Below are 22,935 nucleotides of genomic sequence, written 5' to 3'. Positions count from 1 at the left end.
CGAACTTGTGTTTAGAGAGAATAGTGCTTGAATGTAAATCAACGATCTGATAATGTGATATCAACATAGAAAAGAACAAATGGCAGTACCAGGAGTAGCCTCCACATGAAAGAATATACAACAATGTAACTGGAACGGCCAGTTCAGCTAGCATACATCGCTCCCTGACTGGGATGGTGTATATCTTCACCTTCAGTCAAGCCAAAAAAACCACTATCACAAGCAAATTTAAAACAGGTAAGTAGCTCTCCATGCGACCTTAGTTCGCACTACCTGCCTCTTCTAGTTCGCATTAGCATCCTGCATCAGTAGAGCAGTAGAGGTGTAACTCACCTGGAAGTAAACCTAGCTTCTCTATTATGCACTCGTCGTCATCCAGGTCAGATAACTCCATATTCTCTATGGCTCGTGCCAGCTCTGGAGTTATGTCTCTGCGAAACAGCCCGCCTAGACCCCCGAGACCCCCTAAGAGGTTACCAATACTACCAAGGCCGCCTGCGGCATTACCGATAAGGCTTGTGAGATCTCCAAGTCCACCACCAGCGTCACCTGCAGCACCAGCTAGGCTACTGAGCCCCTTCACCCCTTCGCCGATCAGGTTGGTCAGATCACCGAGATCACCACCTCCTCCACCACTACTCTGGCCTGCTTTGCCGCTCTCACCACCGCCGCCAGCAGCCCCAGCAACAGTGCTGATGAGCTTGGTAACCCCTTGTATACCCTGTCCTATCAGGTTCGCAAGATCGCCCAGCCCGCCTCCAGCAGCGCTACCACCACCCGATTGCCTCCGGGGGCAGGTGCTTGAGGGGGAGCGCTGGGGGCGGGAGCTGCCAATGCCTTGACATCGCCGATGACCTCGGATGGGGCGGAAGGGATCACACTGTTAGACTGACGCCGCTCGAACGTTTGGGTAGCGCTGCCAAGATGGACGTAACGAGGGTAAGGATAACGAAGGCCTTCATGGTTGGATGAAGCTCTTTACCAGAAGTGCAGAAGTAAATCAAAGAGAGAGAAAGCGAAAGACTGGAGCACAGCTCTGAAGGTAATATAGCTTAGAAAAGAATGAATGACAAACAGAGTATTGTTTGGTATACTGATATACAGGAAGGGAGAGTATTTTATACTATCTATCAACAGTCAGACTCAAAATTCGGTCTTCGTATTGTTGACCCCTCAATATAAAATATCGGTTTCATATCCTCCAAGGTTGTATTTGTCTCCTAGGACTGCGTTTAGGGTACAGGTACACAGTGAATTAGATACGCCACAGTTGATCTGTATGGGAAAAGAAAGCCAAAATGAGGTGCAGATCGTGTTTCAATATTAGATGGGGTTAACCTTTCCCCACGGACCCTACATAATGGAGTATGCGTCGGTGCACAGCTGGATAACACCACAGCTGAGCACCTACAAGCTGTCTTACCCTGACAGCCAACAGACTTACAGTCACGCACGTGCTTGAGCCACTGCTTGATAGCTCGAACCAAACCCGCCTTTCTGTAAGGCACCATGACCCAGCGTTCGGCGATGTTTCAGGATGAGACGGTATATGTACGACATGGCTGCCCTGGCCCAGTAGACCGAACTTAATATGACTGATTTTCGTGATCGATGTGCGTGATGCCGCTAGAAAAACGTTGACCATGTGGCAAGTAGAAGCATCCTGTATAGATCGTCGTTTTACACCAGTTCTTTAAAGTTTATAGGGCTCAGTCTCGGGGGTCGCACGGTTCTGAGCGTGGTGTTTGTTAGCGGTTGTTTGATTTGAAGTTGATGGAAGGGTTTACATCCTCTGTCATTGTCAAAGACACTTTCTGTTTCTCACATGCACAATGCTCCCCCTTTTTTTGCGACTGTAGTTCGGGTTTCGGATCGCGAAGTAGGTGTCAATGGATTGTAGTTATCCACAAAAGGTCCTTGCTCCCGACTGTAACAACGATGAGTGTGGATGGGATCAAGAAGATAGCCACGGTTAGTGGTATTTCAACATATCCTAACATTCAGTGATAATAATAAACGAGAATCAAGGTGTCAAGGGTGTCGTGCATTGCGGAATTGATTCAACAGTTCGACAAATGACTGACATAAGCAGACCATTTACCGACTGCTTCCACGGCATTTTCAAGAGGTTAGGGTTGTTCTACAGCGAGGCGAGGCCTGCATATCTTTTTTACCATCTCGATATATTATCATATCTGGGCATCCTGTGTTATCTTATCTTTTGTTCTCTCCCCTTTTTTTCTCTTCTCTTTTCTCCCTTTCGATCATCCCTGGCTCACTGCCCCATCTCCGTTGTCTAGGCTGTCTAGACTCTGATTTACAAATAAGATATTGGTAGACATTGGTCAGCGGTTAGTTGCAGGGTGCGTAGATGTACGGTTTGTGAACGGCCACGATCCATGAATCGTAGCAGTACATTGGTGCATACTGTGTGAATCAAATGATTATTACTGGATGTCAACTGGCAGCCGTAGCCCTAATCTTGTCCATGGTTCTGTAGTCCAAGTATGGAATGCCAAGCCCACAGGAATTGACTATCAGATACTAAACAGTTGGACTTGAACTCAATCCCCTCAGGCCCCACTCCAATGCAACCCTACCAACTAGGCTTTTGACAGTTAGTTTGAATCCTACTCGTTGGTTCATAAAGCACTAGCTCAGGAAGGGATGCTCTGCGAACTGCTGCCCAAACAGCTTGATAAGGCAGACGAGTCTTCAGATCGATGTTATATAGCCTACAACGCAAGGAAAAGGGGCTAACTATGCTGAATAAGGCTCAAAATTTCCCCCTGAAGGAGAAAAAAAAAAAAAAAAAAAAGAAAGAAAGAAAGAAAGGAAATGAAAATTTAACAATAGGATTTACCGTTTAACTCTCCGGAGCTAGATTTAATTCTCCGGCTCTTCGAACCGGAGACCCCGGTCCGGTTAAACCATGGTCCAGCCCAAAAAACCGTTTGTAGTGAATAACCAATTTTTGGCTTCCTCTGCGAGTCTCCTTTCTCGTAGGCCCCCGTTAGGAAACTTTAACTGCAGAGGGTCTACACTGTCTACTACGTACACTAGTACACCGGCGCTCCACGGATCCACCTCACGATAGTATCCACAATCACCTGACAGCGTCATATGGCATGATGGTTACATTTGATGTGTCATTGGACCTCACAAGTCCCTTTCTGGTCTGGAATTGTGGGTATCGGCAGAATAGTTGATGGCTTACTAGCGGGAAACTCAGACGCCATCTCCCCTGTGGTGCCCTAGTCGAGGTCTCCACTGACGTACGAGGCTACTATCCTAGGCCTTCTCCAGAGGTGATCATGTTCTCTCCTTGGTTGTTCTTCCGAGCTGTGATAGCCTAGTGTCGGTGATCCTTACTAACTGCATATGGAACCGCTATCTCCCCTGTAAGTAGGTACCGATATGTTAGACTAACGTATCACCTTTTTTGGGCCCTCCAGATTCTTCATATGTCAAAATGCACTTACTGGATGGGTGCCAACGGATGGTCAAGATATTGATAACCTGAAACGGGCCAAACTAGGTTTCGACTAGCCGTACGTTGTGGAAGTTAGTTATCGGAGGATTTTATTGGCTTCGCGTGTTGATGATGAAACAGGGTATCGCGTCAATTACAGGACTGAGACGCCTTCTCGGCTTTCATAGCTGCACGCCCCACGTAAGCAGCGCCTGAGTAAAAGAGCTGGGAAACGCTTATGTCCATAATTCGTGCATCTCCCCTGCCAACGGGGCTAGCAAGGACCTGGCCCGATCTGAGAGTTGTATTTATATAAGCGTTCGTTTAGTCATGCCACGCAGCGGAAGATTTTCCGGCGCTAGGGTGCACACTTTCGCTTATTCTCCTTAGCGATCGGCGTGATATAAATGGAAAGACACAGCTACCAGACCCGAAATGGTTAACACGACCAGTCTACATTTGGTGAAACAGGATGGTTGCTAGAATTAGATATCTCCCTGAACAATGACGCCTAGCCTCGATATGGCTAGTAAAACGTAGATAACAGATCCTTGGACCTCGATAGTTACTCCCGGAAGTACGGCATTCCAGCAACGAACCTGCCCTGGCAATTGTTGCCCCTTTATGCCCGTTCATTTAGGACCCACAGGTCACTCCCGTGATGATTGTACACCATCACCGAGGCACGTTTCAATCTTCTCATCTGTAGCCTACAGGAATAGAAAGATCGACACAAAAGTGATGCGATATCGCTACAGGAACTATCGACAAAAATGGAACAGGGAAACATTGGCGAGATCCAGTTAGCGCCCGAAGGATCAGTCGAAGATTTTAGATTTCAATAGTACAGTCCGCCACTTGTGGTATCTACTACTATCTCATTTCCCTGGTCGAAGTGGGCCTTTTTCTGAAGAGCTTGGCTTGCTAAAGAAAAAATGGACAGGGGAACGAAAACGAATCAGTGAGGGCAACGCATGGACCGTAGAAGCGCTAGGACAGTATCCTTGAAAAGAGAAGTTAGGAACTAAAGGTCAGTTGGAGATGTGCCCTGGGGAGTAGGAGAGGCAATAACCGAACGGTAAGAGTGGAAGATATATCACATTCTGCCTGAGGCATCACAGGCTTGGACATGCAAACATATAGATCATATGTAAGGGGTTAAAGATTCGATCCAAGAATCCTTTAGAGATCTGGCTTTCTGCCAAATCTGAAAATGCCCCATATTGCGCTGCGTTCTTGTTCAAGATCCCCTTCCTGCAGGATGAGCTAGTTAGGGCATCAAGAAACGCTGACACTACACATCCACTGAGTAACACTTCGGCACACAAAGGCAGAAATCTGCCTTTGAACATCAGTTTTAATATTTAGCCTCGAGTCTCTTACCTATAATACGTAGACACATGAATAGCCGTCGCTCTGTTTTGTTTCACGGTAGCTATGATGCTGGGCGTGTTGAATATAATCCCCGTTGTTCTGGCATTTCAGTTGCTATGCTCGGCAATATTGGCTCAGGGGCGCTTTTTGAAAGCCAGGTGTATGTATCAGACAACCACTTCTGTTGTAAAAGTAGTGAAAACACCCACTAACGGTCATGAGTTTACAGCTATCCCAGATGAAGATCTGGCCGAATTTCAACTGTTTGCGCAGTACTCTGGTGCGGCCTACTGCGACCATAACAACGACGACGGTATCCTCGGAACTATACGTTGCGTGGAAGGGGTGTGTCCCCTAGTCGAAGCTGCTGGTGCCAGTACCATAGCAGAGCTCAATAAGGAGGACATCCGCGGCTTCGTTGCTGTGGACGACACCCATCGACTTCTTATCGTATCGTTTCGCGGCAGCAATTCAGTGCGGAACTGGGTTAAAAACTTCCAATTCTGGAAGATAGACGAGCCAGGACCAAGGGGATTCTGGGACAAATTGTTCGGGTCAGACAAGCCTCAGCAAGGAAACGATATTTGTTCCTGTGCGATACACTCTGGATTTTATAGGTCATGGGAACTACTGAAAGATGATGTTATGGACGCACTCACCCGGGCTAGAGAGACATACGGTGATTATCATGTGGTCGTGACTGGGCATTCTCTGGGAGCAGCCATTGCCACAATTGCTGGTGCTTATCTTCGCACGAAGCAGATACCCTGCGATATATATTCATATGGTTCTCCACGTGTGGGGGATGCCCGGTTTGCAGACTTCGTCTCAACTCAATCAGGGATCACAGCCCGGATAACTAACGGATATGATCCGGTACCTTCCCTACCACCAATGAGTCTGTTTGGGATATATGATCTGGGTTATAGACATATCTGGCCTGAGTACTGGATCTCGAGTTCATCCTCAAATAGGTCCGACACCATCCAGGTATGCCGTGGGCTGGAGAATCTATCATGCAATGGAACACGCCAAACAGGGCTCAGCTTTGAAATTGAAGATCATCGACAGTACCTCGGACATATAACGGCATGCGGTCCCAAGTTCACGTACCGGGATATGGAGGACAGCTGGAGCGCAAAGGATCTGGATCGTCTCAGAATGCTAGCAGGGAACGACAACCTCTTCGCAACCAATTTCATTTCGAAAGCCGGCGCTTAATCGTACATCTGTTATACCCACCTGAGTTTGGATCATCAAGGAGGGCTACATGTCTTGGCCATAATGACCTTTTGCATTCTGACACTTGCGGCCTTCCAACCTCTGTGTCATTCAACTATAAGGCATGTGGTTGACAGGACGAACCTCTATATTTATATAATGTATAATAGTCAATCCATCTGGCGTGAACAGTTTTCAAGCCTTTTACCGCAACTTTATCAGAGCTATCTATCTTATCTCGCATTTATATATTTCCAGATATCTGTATATTACACAGGACAGGAACAGGGGAATATCGTGTCACCCAAGGATACGAGTTTTCCCGGTGTGGTGGTACCAAAGCATCCATCCGATTATTCGCAAGAAACATTGCACACGAACATGTGGTTGACGGTATTCGGGTGAGTAGAGTTTCTCCAGGGTATATACTCGCTACGAACCAAGCTCTTATGGCTACGTCGGTATTCTAACATTCTCTGATCCAGGCATTGCAACACATATGGACCTGGCTATTGCTCCCATCGGCTGGATCTATTTCAGATCTTTTGTGAGGCTTCTGGCCTTGGTCGAGCTTATAGCTCTGAAGACTCGGAGATGGCGGCATTGTATTTACTAAGTGATGGATCATGATACATAACTGGTCAAGGTCAGGCTGTGCACAGAGATAAGTCGCTTCGGAATGCGTCAGGTCCAGGCTCCAGCTCAATAATGAATAAGTCTAAGATAGCACGTGTTATGCCTAGGCCATCATGATACCCTATGTTGTATATTTTTAGACTATTAACATGCGCACAGGTATCAAAGCCTTGCTATGGACGGAAGATATTTTTCATGCACACAGCTAGCACAGACAATGCCCTCCATAGTCTCCATCACGGCGCGAACTGTAGCCATCCTCTTCCCCGCCTCAATGACTGTACAGGTGATTTTCACTCTTACACCTGCAGGCAGAGGGCGATGGAACCACACTCCTAATGAGCGGCTCACCCCGAGACTCTCCCAATACCCAGGCTTCCCAATGGTAAATAGTGATGTTGAGCTGAGGTTGTCAAAGAGGGTTGATGCAGCTCCACCGTGCAAGACACGATCCTTGTTGCACATGTGGTCAGCGACTTTGAAGTGGAATGTCGTAGTTCTTGAGTGAACTTGGGCGCCGACGTAGGTAACCGCGGCTATCATTTGTGTGTCAAATCCAGAGTAATCGGCGTCCGATGCGACACTGGCCAGATAGGCACGAATGCGGCCGTCTAATGATAAACTGAAGTCTGTCTTTCGATACGCATCTTGAGCCATGCTTGAAACGACAAATGACTAGTGCACGTTACGTTCAGCGTAGTCCACATTGACAATCAGCAGGAACCGTAACCTACACTTCGTGGGATATACGGGGTCTGTCACTTGGCAGTCTTTGCACACTTGTTGATTAGCCTTACTTGACTATATAGCTTGTCATGTCCCTTCCTTATGTCATCGACCGGAATCATATTTCCGGTCCAACTGAGGGCCCGTTCCAAACTTTCTGATGGAAAGTATCATCTCGTGAAGCTGTTCTATAAGGCTACGCCTGAGTAACTGGCGAATACTACTACTACGATGAAGTTCCTGTTGCTTTCCCTTCATTCTCCCTTCGAATACCATTCTCGTCGAATTCGATCTTCCTCCCTGTTCTCAAGCTTTCCTGCAGAGCAAGTGCTATCTGCAGCCCAGAATATGCGGCTTTCAACCGCATAGGAAGCGCCTTGTCGTCTAAAATCGCATCCGAAAATCGGCTCAGCTCCGTTACAAATGCTTCACGATACCTATCTATCCATCCGGGGGTCGCATCCTGCACAATGCCCGAGCAATTCGATATCTGCACTCTGTTGTTGTGCGGTACGAGATTGATGGAGACTTTGCCTTCTGTGCCGATAATTTCAGTACAGTTGTCGTAACCATGGGCGGTAGTGCGCGAGTGATAGTAGTATGCGATCTTTCCACCCCAGAACTCTACCACACCTACTGCATTATCTGCATCCTGACAATCTTTCAGCTCATGGTGGTGTGCTATCAGACCTGTTGCCCACAGAGCCCTTGGCTTGATATCCTCGCCGAGGAATGATAAAGTAAGATCGATGTCATGCACGACTGTATCGACAAATATCCCGCCGCTTTGCCGGGCATACTCAATGAAAAACCCTGACTTGTCAAGTTTCTCGGCCCCTTGTGAGCGCACCACAATTGGATCACCAATGGCACCTTCCCTGATCTTTTGAAGGGCTGCTTCATACTGCTCATCGAATCGTCGAACGAACCCGACCATAACCTTTGTGCTTGGGCTTCTCTCCGCGACCTCAATCAGTTCTCGCAACTACAACCACAACGTGTTAGCCTCCTGACCCACATTGCCCTAGGCGAAGAAAGGATAGATAGAGCTCACTAATGAGAGGTCTGTAGTCACAGGCTTCTCGCACAGCACGTGAACTCCATGCTCAATTGCAGCCAGGGTATGCTCGATGTGTAAAGCTGTAGGCGAAGCGATCACCACGGCTTGTAAACCCGTCGTGCGAATCATCTGGTGGTAGTCGGTAAATATTGTGACTGCTTCAGGCTGTAGATACTCCTTCGCCCATTGAATCTCATGCGGGGCGACGGAGCACACACTATGGAGTCGCGCGCGAGGAACATGATGTAGGATATTCAGCGCATGGCGTTGCCCCATCCGGCCCAAGCTACAACACCAATGTTGAGTTTTGTTGATGGAGCAGCCATAGCTGGTTTGCAGGGTCCTACTCAAAATCTTGGACTTTCGGGAGCGATTGTCTGGTTTTATTGCGAGAGGATCTAGAATATGACCGTGAGCGCTTGAGAATGAATCGAAGCCAAGCGCACTACTGGAATTTGAATCCCGGAGGACAACCACCATTAATAATCAAGGTCTATGCACCTGGCGGGGTATGCAGGATATGCAGGATCATTGTGGTCTGGACTTTGATAATTTCTTGTCGTCTACATCACTGGCGACCCTAATGCTGCAGTTCAGTTATGCGGATTGTTCGTGATACCGGGAGACAATGCGAAAGAGGCCCTTCTTAGCCTATCGTGTGAGTTTCGAATTGTCTGTTATTTATTTACTTAAATAGCCTCGCCGGTCGCATAGGGAAGCATGATTGGTCTATATCTAAGTTAGATACCTTGTGTTCCAAGTGGCTGTAACACTACTGGCAAAATGGAATACACTGAGTCATTGAGGTATTGCTATTAGCGGAGAACTTGTTGCAATCCACAAATTTAACGAACTCCGTTACATAATTGCAGTCCTATTTCTCATGCTAAACCTACCAAACTGAATCTAATGAAACGTTGGTATGATCTTCGCCTCGACCATGCGATCAAACGCCGTTGTGTATCCCTCGATGGTAGCGATGGACTCCCTAAAGCCAACAGCACGGGCGTTCTCCAGGGAGAATTCCCTGTCGAAATCAAAATCAACTAGCATAAACCGAGTGTGTCCCCAATTCTGGTGCTCAATAATCCCTCTCTTCAACCCATGTCTCTCCGTCAAACGATCCCAAGTAGGACGGTGCTCACGCACAAATTCCTCCATGTTGACCCGGTCGTCACGGGGTTCAGTGCCAACGAGGCCAAAGTAGGAGCAAATACCAGGCCATACCTGCGCCCAGGATACCGTCTCGCCGTCCGCGCTGTTAAATGATGACCCATTCGGACACTTATCCCGGTTCAGGGAGGCAAATATCTCCATCTTTGACAGGATGTCTTGAAAAGTGTCGCTATGTGTAGATCGGTATCCGTGCGGCTTGCCAGGGAACGAAACGGTTGCCCCGGCTCCATAGATCTCCCGATAGAGAGTTAGATAGAAAGCGATTCCATACCCCATATTCATGGTATTCCGGCCGGGAGCAAATCCCACGATGCCATCAGGTCGGATTTCCGAAAAGGTCCACGTGGCGCCCTTGGACAGCTCCATCAGGAGATCATACTGGTCGTAGTAGAAGATGTTGCTTCTCCAGGGCTCAGGGATCCGAGGCATTTGCTCATGGAGAGGCGGCTGGATGTTGATCTCTTTGGGAAATTCCAGTCCGTAGCTTTTGCCGCCAGTCTGCAGGATAACGGCCTCGAGGTTGGGCGCGACAGCACTGATGGCAAGGATGGCGGTGCGCAGAAGCTCAGTGTTGGACTTTTTCAGGGATTCGAAGTCGCGTGTTTGAATGTATGCTATGCAGATCATTAGAGGGGCGGGGTTTTGGTAAATCTGGATCATCCTTACCGCAAAAGAACACGATATCAACTGTTTCTATCCCCTCAACTTTGGACTTCAGTTGATCGACGACCGCCTCCACTGACTCGGTCAGGTCGACCCCGGGCACGATATTAAGGCGCCGATCATCGGGAAGGAGTGTATCTTCCTTTGACAAGGGTCGATTACACAGGCCAGTTATGCGTCGGAAAGTTGTTGGAGTCGGATACGTGAGAGTCTGGTTCATAAGGGACCAACCCGATATCCCCGACGCGCCAAAGATTAGAGCGTACTTACCGGTAGCTGACATAGTTGAGTGATGGTGGCTTGATTATCGCGTTGATTCATATTCTCTGTTTCGTATATCAATCTGGAGCATATTTATTCCTTTGTCCGGGATTGATTTCCCGATATCCATTCCGCGCATTAGTAATTCTTCTCTAAGAGGCATATGAAGCATATGCGGAATGGCGGAAAGACTGTTAGTTTGATACGATTAATTAATAATGATTTGGTGCTTCGTGAAAGGGGGCCTACGCCGCAACTAACACGGAGATTTATCGACTTGACTGGTAGGTCAATTCGAGGCTACTCACTAGTCCATATAGCTACTATGGCAATGTAGGACTGTCTGATTAAATCCAGCCTACATGAAAGAGTTAGATGCACGACAGGATACGGCGCCAGAAGGGAAATGGGTTTATTTAGAGAACTGCCAACAGTTTCGGCATCAGCCTAGGCGAAGCAAAGACATCCATCTCTGGTACAGGAAGTTGGTAGGCTGAGCTCACAGAGTGACTTCGTTACTCCCCCCGACCGCAACACCGACGCAAGACAGCTTTCACGGAGATGCCCCCTGCTGGGAGCGAGCAGTGGACTCCCACAAAGCAGGTGCTAGGCCTACCATTTTGTGCTACTACTATTCCTCGGGAAGATGAGCAGATTCCAGAGCTACCTACTGGCTTAAATGGGCGGCGTTTGAGGAAGCTGATTTAATTATGAAACTATCGCAGGAATATACGGTGAACGGCTGCGCTTTCTCCCATGTTATACTGTCACTGGTGCATAGAAATTCCCCAAGGCTCGTGCCCCCGTCCTCTCCGATCACTACATTGTACGTACTGACTTTAAGATCTTCCCATTTTAAGCTCCTCCCATTTATTCATATGTCGCTCGATGGTCTCCCCCAGTCCTGACGCATTGAGAATCTCTGCAAGCCTGTAATGGCAGTCTAGGAGGGTGTGGTTCGGGAGGGCGAGTTCTTGGGCATCTTTCGCTTTCTTCAACTCAGAACTCTCCAGGAACATTCCTCTCTCCCTTGTCGGGAATCTGCGGAAGTACTTTACTTCATATTTGTTTTCGACATCCTAATCATATCTCTCTCTGTTAGCAAAACCGAGAAATGGTATATCCATTCTACTGTTAGCTACTCACAATAGGCTTAAGAACGACATTGAAATTTCTAAATTTGTGGTGGACAGACCGCCGGAGTGTCAAGCCATTAGAAGGATCATTGATATTATCGACAGAAAGAGCCGCGCGCCGTACTCCAGGAAAGAAACGATAGAGAACTTCTCAAGCTGTTGCACGGTCAAATGAGGGAGTCTAGACTTTATAAGTATATGAGCATCCATACACTAAGAATATATTACCATTGAGTTTTCCCAGGAAGCATATGAAAATGGGATGATATGGGCTCCTTCTGTAGGAGCGAAATAAATCTCCTCCGGACTGCCAAGCTCTCCCAGTGGCCAGTGTCCATGTCGCCAGTTAGAACACATTTATAACTATCACGTCGTAGGCAACGGTCGTGGAATCCCGGATGACGAGCATTGGACTTATTAAGGATCCTAGCTATATCCTCAATGTTATTCTGCCTGTTTGGATGGGGAGAGCCTGTAACAGTTGATGGTTTAGAATGAGCTTTCCCTGATCCCAAGGAGTAAGTAGTGACCTCTCATCAAAGAAGTCAATATTGTCCAGGCTTACTAGGAATTGCAAGGCCTGTGAAGAGACCGTGAAAGACTTGGTACAGATCATCGTCCGTAGTTGCGTTTATGCAATCTCTCGCAATAGATTCTCGACCGCCTTCCGGTAACCAGTCGACGAGAGCATATAAGGAAGATTGAACTTTCTCGTCGAAACGTCGATTCTGGGCTGATATTGTGCTATTCTTCCCCTCCCTTTTGCTGCCACGAGCGGCCAAGATTCGTGAGACTCGCTATCGGTGGATATATTCGATAAGAATCTCGGCGGCTGCGGTGGTGAACTTTTTGGCTTAAGCGGCGATTTTCGACTTGGGCCGGAAGCCGATGGAGATGCTGGTCGTGTAAGGTTTCTGCGAGGCATAATGAAATGAGGGTCAAGCCTGTGAGCTACTAGTAATCTATCGTGTGTTGGGCAGTCACCCGTACGTCATGGTCCAGACCTGGTTCATGTATAGCCCTAAATATCGCACCATCCGCACAGCTATTGTCACCTTAGCTGGTATTGACGGTAAACATGTGGTGCTCACTACTTGCAGGGATCGGATTAAGAGAAGTACTAGCACTGCCAAGGGAGTTGAATGATGCCTTTCGAGAAGAGCATGCAGAAACGGAGTCTGAAGGGAAAAGAAAACGCGTGGAGCCAGTGTAGGCTGAGAAACTTCTCGGAGGAAGACTTTTCTCACTTTCTGTTACTCACTACCAGAAGATAATCTTTCACTGTCCATCTCTTCACCCCTGTTTCCTTTTTCACCTGCATCAAGGCATCTACCGTTGATGGTCAGTACTAGTAGTATAGAATCGATACCCCCTGCATTGGGGCTTGACTGCTTGCTTACTAGGTGTTGAACCGACCTTTCTAATACTCTTAGGCTTCTTTTTGGTTCGTTGTGTGTACATTCTCTGTGAAATCGGCCTATAAACAGCATAAATAGGCTCCAGATAAATCATTGCATCAAGATTTGTGCATTTAGATTCAGAGAGGTTCCATGTAAGAGGGTCTACATATTCCAGTGTGGTACGTATTGCTGTACCGTTTGCGACATCACGTTTCCCAGTGAATGGAAAAGGAGCGGCAAGATGCATATTCACTGTGATCATGTCTTTGTTATTCTTTGTCCTGGGTTCCTGCTACTCTTTCTGTTGTGGCAATCAAGCCAGCCAAACGCCCCCTCTCTTCTTCTCTTTTGGTCTTTTCCTCGCTCTTCCTCTCATCTCACTCCTCGGTCTCTCTCTGACTGCCTACTCGTTGCATGCTATCGAATATCCCCCTCCACTGACATCTCAAGGCTCTCAGTCGCATCCTCAGAGACCAGACCTTTGAAACCTACTCCCATTGTCCAGCAACTTACGTGCCTCAATCATCTTTTTAAGAGAACCACGATGGGTCGCTGGGGCTGGCGTTCGTCTTGCCGTCATCACTGTCACTTTTACCTAGATCTACAACTTGACTGACCTCTCTTCTTTGCTAGGTCTTTTTGAGGGTGATCAGGATATGGATGCCGCCTGTAGCCTGGCAGAACCCCTGGGGTTTCAAATGGACGATTGGGAGCACACAATGAGCTCCATGGTGCACCAGACCGATATGCTGGCTGGCGCGGCGGCACGTGCGTTCTACAGGACCGAAGAGTACAAACAGGAGCTAGAGAGCGCGATCGTGCCCTACGTCCGCGCGAAGCTCGACACCGACAACCTTGGCGACCGGCTCTTTGCAGCTGCTCGTGCGCAGGAGAACAACCCAACGCTCCCTTCTACTAAATACAGAACGATCATCCTGGGTGCGCTGATGATGCGGGCTGGCGCGAGGATCAAGCCGGCCGACTTGCAGCATCTGCGAGACCTGATCCCGCAGATTCAGTGCAACGCGCAGTTTGTCCTGCCTCTCGTTGACGAGGGCTTTCGTAGTCCCGGGAGGGCCCAGTTTCTCGCTGCTCTTGACCACTACCAGGTGGGCGTGCCACGCAACTATCAGGAGCCAAGGTAAGGCTTCACTCTTTGGGTGTGGGTTTGGGAATGAAATTTTGCGCTAATCACCGTTGCAGCTGTTTTCAGTGTGGACAGGTCAGGGATGATATTGGTCACGCCTTGGTTCAGTGCGCAAGATGCCATGTTGCATACTACTGCGATAAGGTGAGAATATGCATATCCCATCAGTCATTTGAAATCTATTGCTGATCCTGCGTAGGAGTGCCAGCGCCACCATTGGCAGGAGCACAAGCCAAGCTGCGTTAGCCCTGAGCAGCGCAGGACGGCTAACGTCTAGAGTGAACCTTTCTTCATTGGTAGCTCATCTGGCCTGCAGCTCGACATCAGCATTCTAGGAATGGTGTCGGTGCTCATGACGTGTCGTCTAAGCGATTTCTGTCACCTCTGGACCTCTGCTGTATGTTCCCTGCCGGCGATACGTGGTCATCTGGGGTTTCAGTTTATTGTACCTATTGCTCCCAGCCTTTCATCGTCCCTTTTTCAATTTGAAAGGGTGGAATCCTCGTATTTGAATGTATTCCACGTATACCAAATCCTAAGGAAGCATGAGCTTCGTTTTTGTTCAAGTTGTTCCGTAGGTTGAGAGTGGGGCTGACTGTGTTGATTAGTAAGGTAGAGTCCTCCAATCACGAATCTTCTCTCCTTGTCATTTGTTGTTGTTGTTCCATCCTCATCCTGCCATGAGCTCTCATTCATTCCCAATATCTCGCAACCTGATTCCGCCCGTCTTAACTGTTTTCCAGCTGTGGATGACTGGGTTGGATAAATGGCGTCTATTTGGCGAGCTCTGACGAAAATCATTCGGCGAACGCGACCGTCTTCCAGAGAACGCTCTACCTTCGCGCACATTATCCCTACGGAAACCCCGGTCGAAGAAGAGACATTACCTCATTACAAACCAGCGCATTACTATCCGGTGAAAATCGGTGATGTATATCACACCAGGTATGAGGTTATGGGGAAGCTTGGATATGGGGCATATTCAACGAGCTGGCTCTGCCGGGATCTCCAGTGCGCCACTCCCAGTCCAATTGATCCTCAAGGGGCTCTCACGAGTTATCAATCAAGAGCCAAGAGCTACACATTATTGAAGGTATCTACCTGCTTACCAGATTATCCTACTGCGACAGATCGCGAATTAAGGGTCTATGAACACCTGGCAAATGTTGATTCTCCGCATCCAGGTCAGTTATTGATCCGTGAGCTATATGATTCATTCAACCTACAGGGTGCTTGGGGCACGCATAGGTGTCTCGTGTTGCAGCCGATGGATATGACGCTTCTTGAAATGATGGCCATGAATCCCAGGCCTTTTGATCTCCCTCTACTGAGAATGACTGTCAGGCGACTTCTATTGGCGCTTGATTTCTTGCACGCGGAGGCTGAGGTTATTCATACTGGTAGGGGCTTACGTGCTTTGAACGTTGAACTGAGAACTGATTTCCACTAGATTTGAAGACCGACAATCTGATGCTCAGCCTAGAGGATAACTCCATGCTGGGGGACTTTGTAACAGCGGAATCCGAAACCCCAAGCCCTCAGAAGTTGATTGACCAGTCACGTATCATTTATAGCAGTCGAAAGTTTCGCAGGCCCACCGAAGCCAGAAACTACGGTCTCCCAGTCCTATGTGACTTTGGTGAGGCAAGAATTGGTGAAACGCAGGAGTCAGGGCCTTTCGTCCAACCACGCATATACCGGGCGCCTGAGGTCATTTTCGAAATGCCCTGGGGAAGTGCTATCGATATCTGGAATCTTGCAGGCCTTGTGAGTCAGGTGCTACCAGTGTTTCGTGTTGCTGCCTTGCCTTGCTGATGCATCATTAGATTTGGGATCTGTTCGAAGGGCAGCATCTGTTTGGAGATATATTCGATTCCACGGGTAGCCATGATCCGTTTAGGCATTTGGCACTTATGGTAGCCTTGATTGGGCCGCCGCCATCCGAATTCGTGCGGCGTAGTGAGACGACGAGCCAGTGCTTTGATTCCAGCGGTTGGTACCCGCTTCCCTCGCATTACATACCCTTTCCTATTGATTCTGAGACTGACATAGTTGCAGGTGGCTGGATCGCTCATACTGAAGCCCCTGTACCCTCTGTTTCATTGGAGGCCCTGGAAAAGCGGCTCGGCGGCGAGGAGAAAGAGTTATTTTTGGCATTCGTTAGGTCGATGTTACAATGGATGCCGGAGGAACGCAAGACAGCCAAACAGCTTCTTGAACATCCGTTCTTGCTCTAGCACCGCCTTAGCCCAAATGGGGACGTGTCGCACAAATTGTACACTGTGAATAAACACCAGGGAGCTCCTTCCAGGTCTCTTCTTCGTCTGGTGTTTCCTCTAGCGGACCTGTGGAACCATCCTATACTTACCTCCCAGGCGCCCTCGGAACGGGATAAAACGAGCGGCCCGGACTCACAGAGGGAGCCGCATACTGAAAATCATACGTTAAGTTAGTTTGGCAACTACTTTGTGGGGGGTGCAGAAATATGCAGTGATGGCAGCACTCGGTCATTGCTAGTGGAGAGAGCTCGGTCGTACAGCTTGCCCTTTGTGTCTAGTCTGACATATATCACCAGGGGTGGACAGTGAAACTTTGCGTGGTGCCGTTCGTACCAGTGGTATCGATTGTTGGCACTCAGCACCTGGATCGCAGCAAAAGCAGGAAGCATTTTTTTATCTCTCTCGTTGACCGTTTCAGGCCCTCCCTGTCCCTTGACCGCGCGCGATGGTCAACAATAGGGTCAGCTTTGTGGGGTAACCCAGAACTGCTAATCGTCTAACTCCCTACAAGACTAATCCTCACCAGCGAACGTACAGAATATGCGAATCTGAAGAAGCCAGATCTACTCCGCGGCCTTTTCCCCCTTTTTCCGGTCAACCCACTCACCAGACAGAATCTCATCCCGCAACCAACTAGTTAGCAAACACGTCGTCCCCGGTCCAAGCAGGAGAGAGGTCCCAAAAGGAGCGGGGAGGAACCACGGCCACCGGAAGGCTCCACCGCGCGGCTGGATAGTAGACCAGGCGCCTTGCAGCTCGAGGGCAACCACCTCCATCCCCACCAGATAGGCGATTAACTCATCCCACAACAGGAATCCCCTGACCCCACCGCCGGGAGTGATGGAAGGGGGCAGGGCCAACGGGGGTAGGAAGACGGTGGGCGGGTGCAGCTCTGCGTGATAGGCCGGGGTAAAGATAGAGGGGAACAAAACCGTGGAGAGCGCGACGCCTAAAACAGACCAGTGAAGGGCGACGCTGATGACGAGGGCGGGTATCTTGGCGGCGCGAATGACATGGAGGTGCGCTTTAGGGCTTGCCGTTGCGACCGCAGGAGGAAAGATGAATCGGAGGATGGGGAGGACGGGGAAGGGGTACATGTTCCAGGCGCCGATGACGGATTGGTGCGCGGTGCTGGGGGGGGGTTGGAGGAGAAGACTCCCATCAGAGCTGCGGGGACGAGATAGCCCAGGACGATGGCGGGGTAGGAGCAGCTGTTTGACCAGCGCCGGCGAGGAGACTATGGGAGCAAGCCGCAGTCGCTCGAGCGAGCCCACCGCGGAGACTTTGGACTTGGGGACGGTGGGTGCTGAAGTGATGTAGCTGAGCACCTAGATCCAACCAGTCACTCCTAGGGAGAAAATTTGGACAAGGGTGAGCCAGAGGGTTGGTCTTCAGAGGTTTGCATGAGGTTCTTGTTCGGTGGTTCCTTGTGGTTGATTCTAGAAATGTAAGGCTGGCTTACCGCCGAAGACTGGGTTTGCTGCTACGCTGGGCATTTGTATAGGCGATCACCAGGCAGGGGAGCAGCTGTCCCAAGAAATACAGGGCCACCGCGGTGGAGGAGGGTGGGAGCCGTCCCCGACCTCATACCAGAAGGCCACCAGAGTGGAGATGATGTGGTCAATGGGAATGCGAATTCCAGTGAAGGTCCGAGAAGCACCTGGGTAACGGAGAGCTAGCCATTGGGGTCATCCAGCACTTTGGTCAGGATTTCGGTCGACCCATCGAGGGCAGTACGCCCCCAGGTGCCCAGAACACCTACCACACCGAGGGCAATCAGGATAGACTTGGCTGGCCAAAGGGTTGACATCGTGGACGTGAAGATCACACAATGATTTATGGTGATGTTAGTCGGTCAAGCGGGGAGGTGCGGCGGCACGTTAAAAGAAGTCCAAGCTCGGTGTTGGCGAAACCGTGGACTGGTTGTGATACCTTGACGGGGGCAGGAAAAAAATAGAAAAAGGAGAAAAAACACAGAGAGGGAGACAAAGAAAAGCCTTCGTGAATGACCGCTGCATGACCCTTGCACGATTCAAAAAGTGAGGCCGTCAGCACAGCATCTCGAGGCTAGCAGGGGGTTCGCCTTGTTCAAGTACTCTGGTTCGGAGGGCGCCAAAGGCGGCAAGCACGGACCGGACCATGGCAATTCTCATACAAGATGTAATGGGTAGTAATGGAGATAGTTATAATACCGTGAGTTATATGCGGCTGACTGCGTCCTCGACCCTACCTGTAACCCCCCTACGCAAGATTGACCTTCACCCGAACGAACTTCCTCTCCTCCAGAGACATGGCCTCGCTGGTCTCGCAGTCCGGAATCGCCGTTGATCCCGATAGACCCGTGTGCGAACCCGACCCATCGCGCAGAGGCCGCCAATACGCGCTCTTCTGCTGCGGAGACGCGTTGGTCGCCGCTGTCCTGTCGTCGCGACCGAAAACATCCGTTAACAATGTCGGCACCATGGGCAGGCAGGCGCAAATAATAGCACAGTCGAATTCGACCACGTTCCACAGCGCCACCAGCATCAAGGCGTCTAAGGGGAGCACAAAGGCATTAGATGTCGATGGAAACGGCTCATACTGAGCGGCCGGGGGAGGAAGTCTTACAAGGTTCATCGTTCATATCCAGCTTAGCAACGGCGACCATGCGTATAATGCTCGCCACGCAGACGCTACAGACAGCGAGGCTCAACAAGCAGTCCACTGGCAGGAGATTCGGGTCGAAGGTTCTTCACTTACAAGGCACCCAGGAGGAAAACAAAAGAGAGTTGTCGTTTTCGGGCGTAGCTCAGATTGAGTTTCCAGACCAGCGGCTGCGGGAGGGCCAGAATCACAATGTCGAGCACCATGTTGACTACGCCGGAGGAGATCCAGAAGGGCTTGTAGGCGATGTGAGAATGGGGTATCCAGGGCTTCCACTCCCCAACGATAGGGTGCGAGGCAAAGATCAGCCCGCAGGCCATCGCAATAAACCACCCGACCACAATGGCGCCGAGAGCCCATGTGGCGATTCTGAATGCCCGGTTGATAGAAAAGATGCGACGGTAGAAAAGAAGAACGGAGAGTTTAGCCAAGGAAAGGCCAGCGATAGCCAAGATATCGGTACCGATGAACGTCTACTCTTGAATGTCAGCACAGAATAGGGGTGACCACGAAAAAGGGAGGGAAACGTGGCTAACTTGAACAAATGGCTGTACTTTAGCCAGATCTGAGTAGAACTGGATCATATGGTTACCTCCATGGCCGATGGTGACCAACAGCGCAGTGACGACCATGAAGGCATAGCCGACGACGAGTGCGGCTAGGCAGACCCAGTCATCCCATTCCAAGGTCGCCCGTCGTCGAGCCAAGAACCGCAGCAGGACGAACACTGTAGCCAGGCAGGTCATCACTACGGTCACCGCCAAGACATGGACCCCGCGGGGGGCGATCCCCTTATCCAGCGGCGGATACTCGGTTGTAGCTTGGGACGACATGATAGTACTACAAGATGACGGCAGTAGGGTGGTGGTAGTAGATCAGTGCAGGTTGCTTTCCGATGCCTGGCTTAACCATGCACATCAACAACGAGAAGCGTCAGCACGGCTGGAGCACTTTCAGGCCCTGAGACCGGTTATATATCCGATGCGTCGTTTCCCCCATGGCGTATTGGGGCTGAGACTTGGGTCAGGCCGAAGGGACCGTGCTGCTGGCTCAATTACTGAATTTCTGCACCTCTCTGCAGGGCTGTAGACCTACCCTCCTGGTAACACATAGTCCAAATTGACGAGTTGAGTGGTGATGGGCAGAGGTATGTGTTTCATCCTATGAGAGAGCAGGAAGGTGCATTCCATCATGCATGTCAGCACCGCTCTTGGTTTTGAGCGTCGCCGACGAGATTTGCCACTCGATGTATGGACCCTCACCCCTCAACCCTTGCCTCTGCTAGTATGGCTCTGCTTCCTGCCCACCAAGTATCTGCGGTGGGGCTGGCGGAAGGGAAAACAAGATTTTGTCTTATCCCTACCTTACGAGGTTGCTAGTATGCTCTCTCCTCTGTGTGTACTCTAAGAATAGACCACGTAATACCTGATCCTCGGCTGCACCTGCATGTCAGATTCGCGAATCTAGTCTCGGATCATGCATTTGAGAAGTTTCAGTCTCAGTGATCATGAGCCGCCGTGTCCTCCAGTTCGTAAAGCTGAATAAGCCCAACCCGTACGGAGACAGAACCGCAAACAAGCAATTCATCGTCACTGTAATAATTCCGTGTCAGAGCAGAGCGCGGATCTCAACAACGGTCGTCTGTGAAACATCTCTGTTATTTCCTCCGGACTCCTTCGCGGGACACTGGATGGTGGAAAGTGGCCAGTGTAAGTGCTTCAGATAGGGGAAGAGAAGTGCTCAGAGACCTGAATATCGTGACTATCCCTATAGCCCCTGAGAACCCACTTCAACGTGACCTTGTCACGTGCCGACTGAAAAACACTAAGAAGAGAGGTAAGGAGAGTCCTAATTCTATATTAAGATACCTAGTATTTGTTAAAATAGACATGTACAAAGTTACGGACGGCAGAAACTACTGGAATAGTTAAACAGTCTGACGACGTTACTTCACCCAGATATATATCTCGGATACCGTGCGTGCTGCATTGGTTGGCTGCCCACAATAACAACTCGTGTGCAAACACACCATGGCATCTAGAGTATCCACTCAATAGGCATAGTATTAGCGAGTCGATTAGATTGAGTCGCCGAGCAGAGTATAAGAAAGGGCTCAGCACCCCCATGAGTTGCGCGGCCTTCGGAGACCTCGCTCCTGATATAAAGCCTACGTTTGACTGAGTGTAAAGCTGACAACATTCAGCAGCTAGATTGGAAACATCCATGCACGTCACATTCACTATGTTATCCCTCAGTGATATGGTTTTTCAAGCTTCCCGGTTTCGATGAAGAAGAATTAAGTCTCGTCTTCTCCACATAGCCCTTTTAATTTCAGACTTTGCGGCACTATTGCGAACTACACACAGAAACTGTAAGCTCACCGAGAAAACTCGTTTATTATAGAGTTTAGCAGGAACCGAGTTCTTGGGTGAGCTTAATGTAGACCAAGGAAAACTTGCACGGTTCAGCCAGAGTTGTGCGTGGATCGATGCTAGGATGATTGAAGAAAGCGGCAAGTGGGGATTGGCTGAGACAATGTGAAGAAATTCCCAGATTGAATCCTTTAGAGGGTCTAGCTGTTGAATAGTTAGCTTCATGAGATAACCGAGCGTCTGAGTATATAAGTCAATGTAGGTTTTCGCCGCGGGGTAAAAGCCATCTCATGTGCATGCTTTCGATGATTTTTGTGTGATGACACCTTTGCTCGGACTGGAACATATAAGTGTGCTGTGTTTTCCTTTCCTTTTCCTCCAACTTCAGCTTTTCGGCAAGCCGGGGTGTTGGATCAGGCCCGGCAAGTAGGTCGTCTTTCTTGCCGCATGCCAATCTAGTGGTCCCAAGGTTTGCGTACATTCCCACAATACTACAAAACTCAATAGCTTTCCGGGTTCTATAGGGCTAGAGACAAGGGAAGCCTGTGTTTCCATGGACCGGCATTGAGCGTGGGGCTCAGTGGGGCAGGAACACCTAGCCGAGGGCTGCAGAACTTTCTATGAGTATATATAGACCGGAATTGAAATCCGGCGTGCACAATACCCTATTCTATCTAAGGGAACTGACCACGAAACTCTATTCAAGAGTGCATTAGAAAGAGGGCCGTCACTTGCCGCGGATGCTCACTGCAGATCATAACATCTCTCTGTCTCCATTCCACAGTCCTTGTCTCTTATGTAAGGAATTCACCAAAAGGGGTTGGTCATTTTGGATACTGTCGTTCCCACCAGAGCAAGAGCAGCACTGTATCGAATTGGAGCTGTACGTTGGCCGATGTTGGGTCTCTGTTGAATCTTACTGAGCAAAGGTTTACTTACAGTTCTTCAACCCGCGACCCCTGAGAAGCCTGTTGAAACAAATATTACTTGACAATCGAGGTGGAAGGAGTTCTACTACGGAGTTGAGAATGTCCGCAGTAAGAAACCAGGTTAGGTGCCCCGGTGAAACCCCTATAGTTATAGCCACGTATAGATTCTCGGCATCTCGACAATCGACTCGCTGTTTGCGATATCATCTGGCGTTGAAGTGCGTCAAAGTGAATGGTACTCTCCGGACTTAAGGAGCAACTGTAGTAGAAAAACCTGGATTTCGTCGTAACTGCCGAACCCAAAGTAGTTTATTCCTCTCATGGACACGGCGGGGTGGTTTGATGAGGAGACATGCCACTGGAACAGGGTCCAGTTGCCCGACCATACATTGAAGTACTGTTACATCTCATAAGTACCTTGAACACGTCTACTCGGGGAC

The 22,935-nt window shown here is 49.4% G+C and overlaps 7 protein-coding genes across 7 annotated transcripts; 3 read left to right on the top strand and 4 right to left on the bottom strand.

Moving 5' to 3' along the window:
• Positions 1–259: 259 nt before the first annotated feature.
• Positions 260–962, bottom strand: ABOM_001738 (uncharacterized protein; the record flags this gene model as incomplete). The annotated part of the gene is made up of 3 exons (XM_022528868.1): positions 260–282; positions 334–814; positions 882–962. The coding sequence occupies 3 exons, from the start codon at positions 960–962 to the stop codon at positions 260–262; spliced, it is 585 nt and encodes a 194-aa protein (XP_022393286.1).
• A 3,950-nt stretch (positions 963–4,912) lies between these two features.
• On the top strand, positions 4,913–6,067 carry ABOM_001737 (lipase family protein; the record flags this gene model as incomplete). Its single annotated transcript, XM_022528867.1, has 2 exons — positions 4,913–5,006; positions 5,076–6,067. The coding sequence occupies 2 exons, from the start codon at positions 4,913–4,915 to the stop codon at positions 6,065–6,067; spliced, it is 1,086 nt and encodes a 361-aa protein (XP_022393283.1).
• Positions 6,068–6,865: 798 nt separating this feature from the next.
• Positions 6,866–7,360, bottom strand: ABOM_001736 (uncharacterized protein; the record flags this gene model as incomplete). The annotated part of the gene is made up of 1 exon (XM_022528866.1): positions 6,866–7,360. One exon carries the CDS (start codon positions 7,358–7,360, stop codon positions 6,866–6,868), a length of 495 nt encoding a protein of 164 aa, XP_022393282.1.
• Positions 7,361–7,655: 295 nt separating this feature from the next.
• Positions 7,656–8,765, bottom strand: ABOM_001735 (uncharacterized protein; the record flags this gene model as incomplete). The annotated part of the gene is made up of 2 exons (XM_022528865.1): positions 7,656–8,414; positions 8,484–8,765. 2 exons carry the CDS (start codon positions 8,763–8,765, stop codon positions 7,656–7,658), a joined length of 1,041 nt encoding a protein of 346 aa, XP_022393285.1.
• Positions 8,766–9,395: 630 nt separating this feature from the next.
• On the bottom strand, positions 9,396–10,626 carry ABOM_001734 (SDR family oxidoreductase; the record flags this gene model as incomplete). Its single annotated transcript, XM_022528864.1, has 2 exons — positions 9,396–10,279; positions 10,332–10,626. Coding segments are annotated over 2 exons (1,179 nt in total), but the record flags the coding sequence as incomplete, so codon positions are not given.
• Positions 10,627–13,669: 3,043 nt separating this feature from the next.
• Positions 13,670–14,549, top strand: ABOM_001733 (zinc finger MYND domain-containing protein; the record flags this gene model as incomplete). Its single annotated transcript, XM_022528863.1, has 4 exons — positions 13,670–13,688; positions 13,759–14,266; positions 14,329–14,416; positions 14,472–14,549. The coding sequence occupies 4 exons, from the start codon at positions 13,670–13,672 to the stop codon at positions 14,547–14,549; spliced, it is 693 nt and encodes a 230-aa protein (XP_022393279.1).
• A 489-nt stretch (positions 14,550–15,038) lies between these two features.
• On the top strand, positions 15,039–16,509 carry ABOM_001732 (putative protein kinase; the record flags this gene model as incomplete). Its single annotated transcript, XM_022528862.1, has 4 exons — positions 15,039–15,672; positions 15,723–16,039; positions 16,099–16,264; positions 16,331–16,509. The coding sequence occupies 4 exons, from the start codon at positions 15,039–15,041 to the stop codon at positions 16,507–16,509; spliced, it is 1,296 nt and encodes a 431-aa protein (XP_022393278.1).
• Between the last annotated feature and the right edge of the window lie 6,426 nt (positions 16,510–22,935).

Source organism: Aspergillus bombycis (genome assembly GCF_001792695.1).
Source record: "Aspergillus bombycis strain NRRL26010 chromosome Unknown contig00008, whole genome shotgun sequence".
In the NCBI taxonomy this organism is placed as follows: domain Eukaryota; kingdom Fungi; phylum Ascomycota; class Eurotiomycetes; order Eurotiales; family Aspergillaceae; genus Aspergillus; species Aspergillus bombycis.
This window is presented reverse-complemented; position numbering and strand designations above follow the sequence as displayed.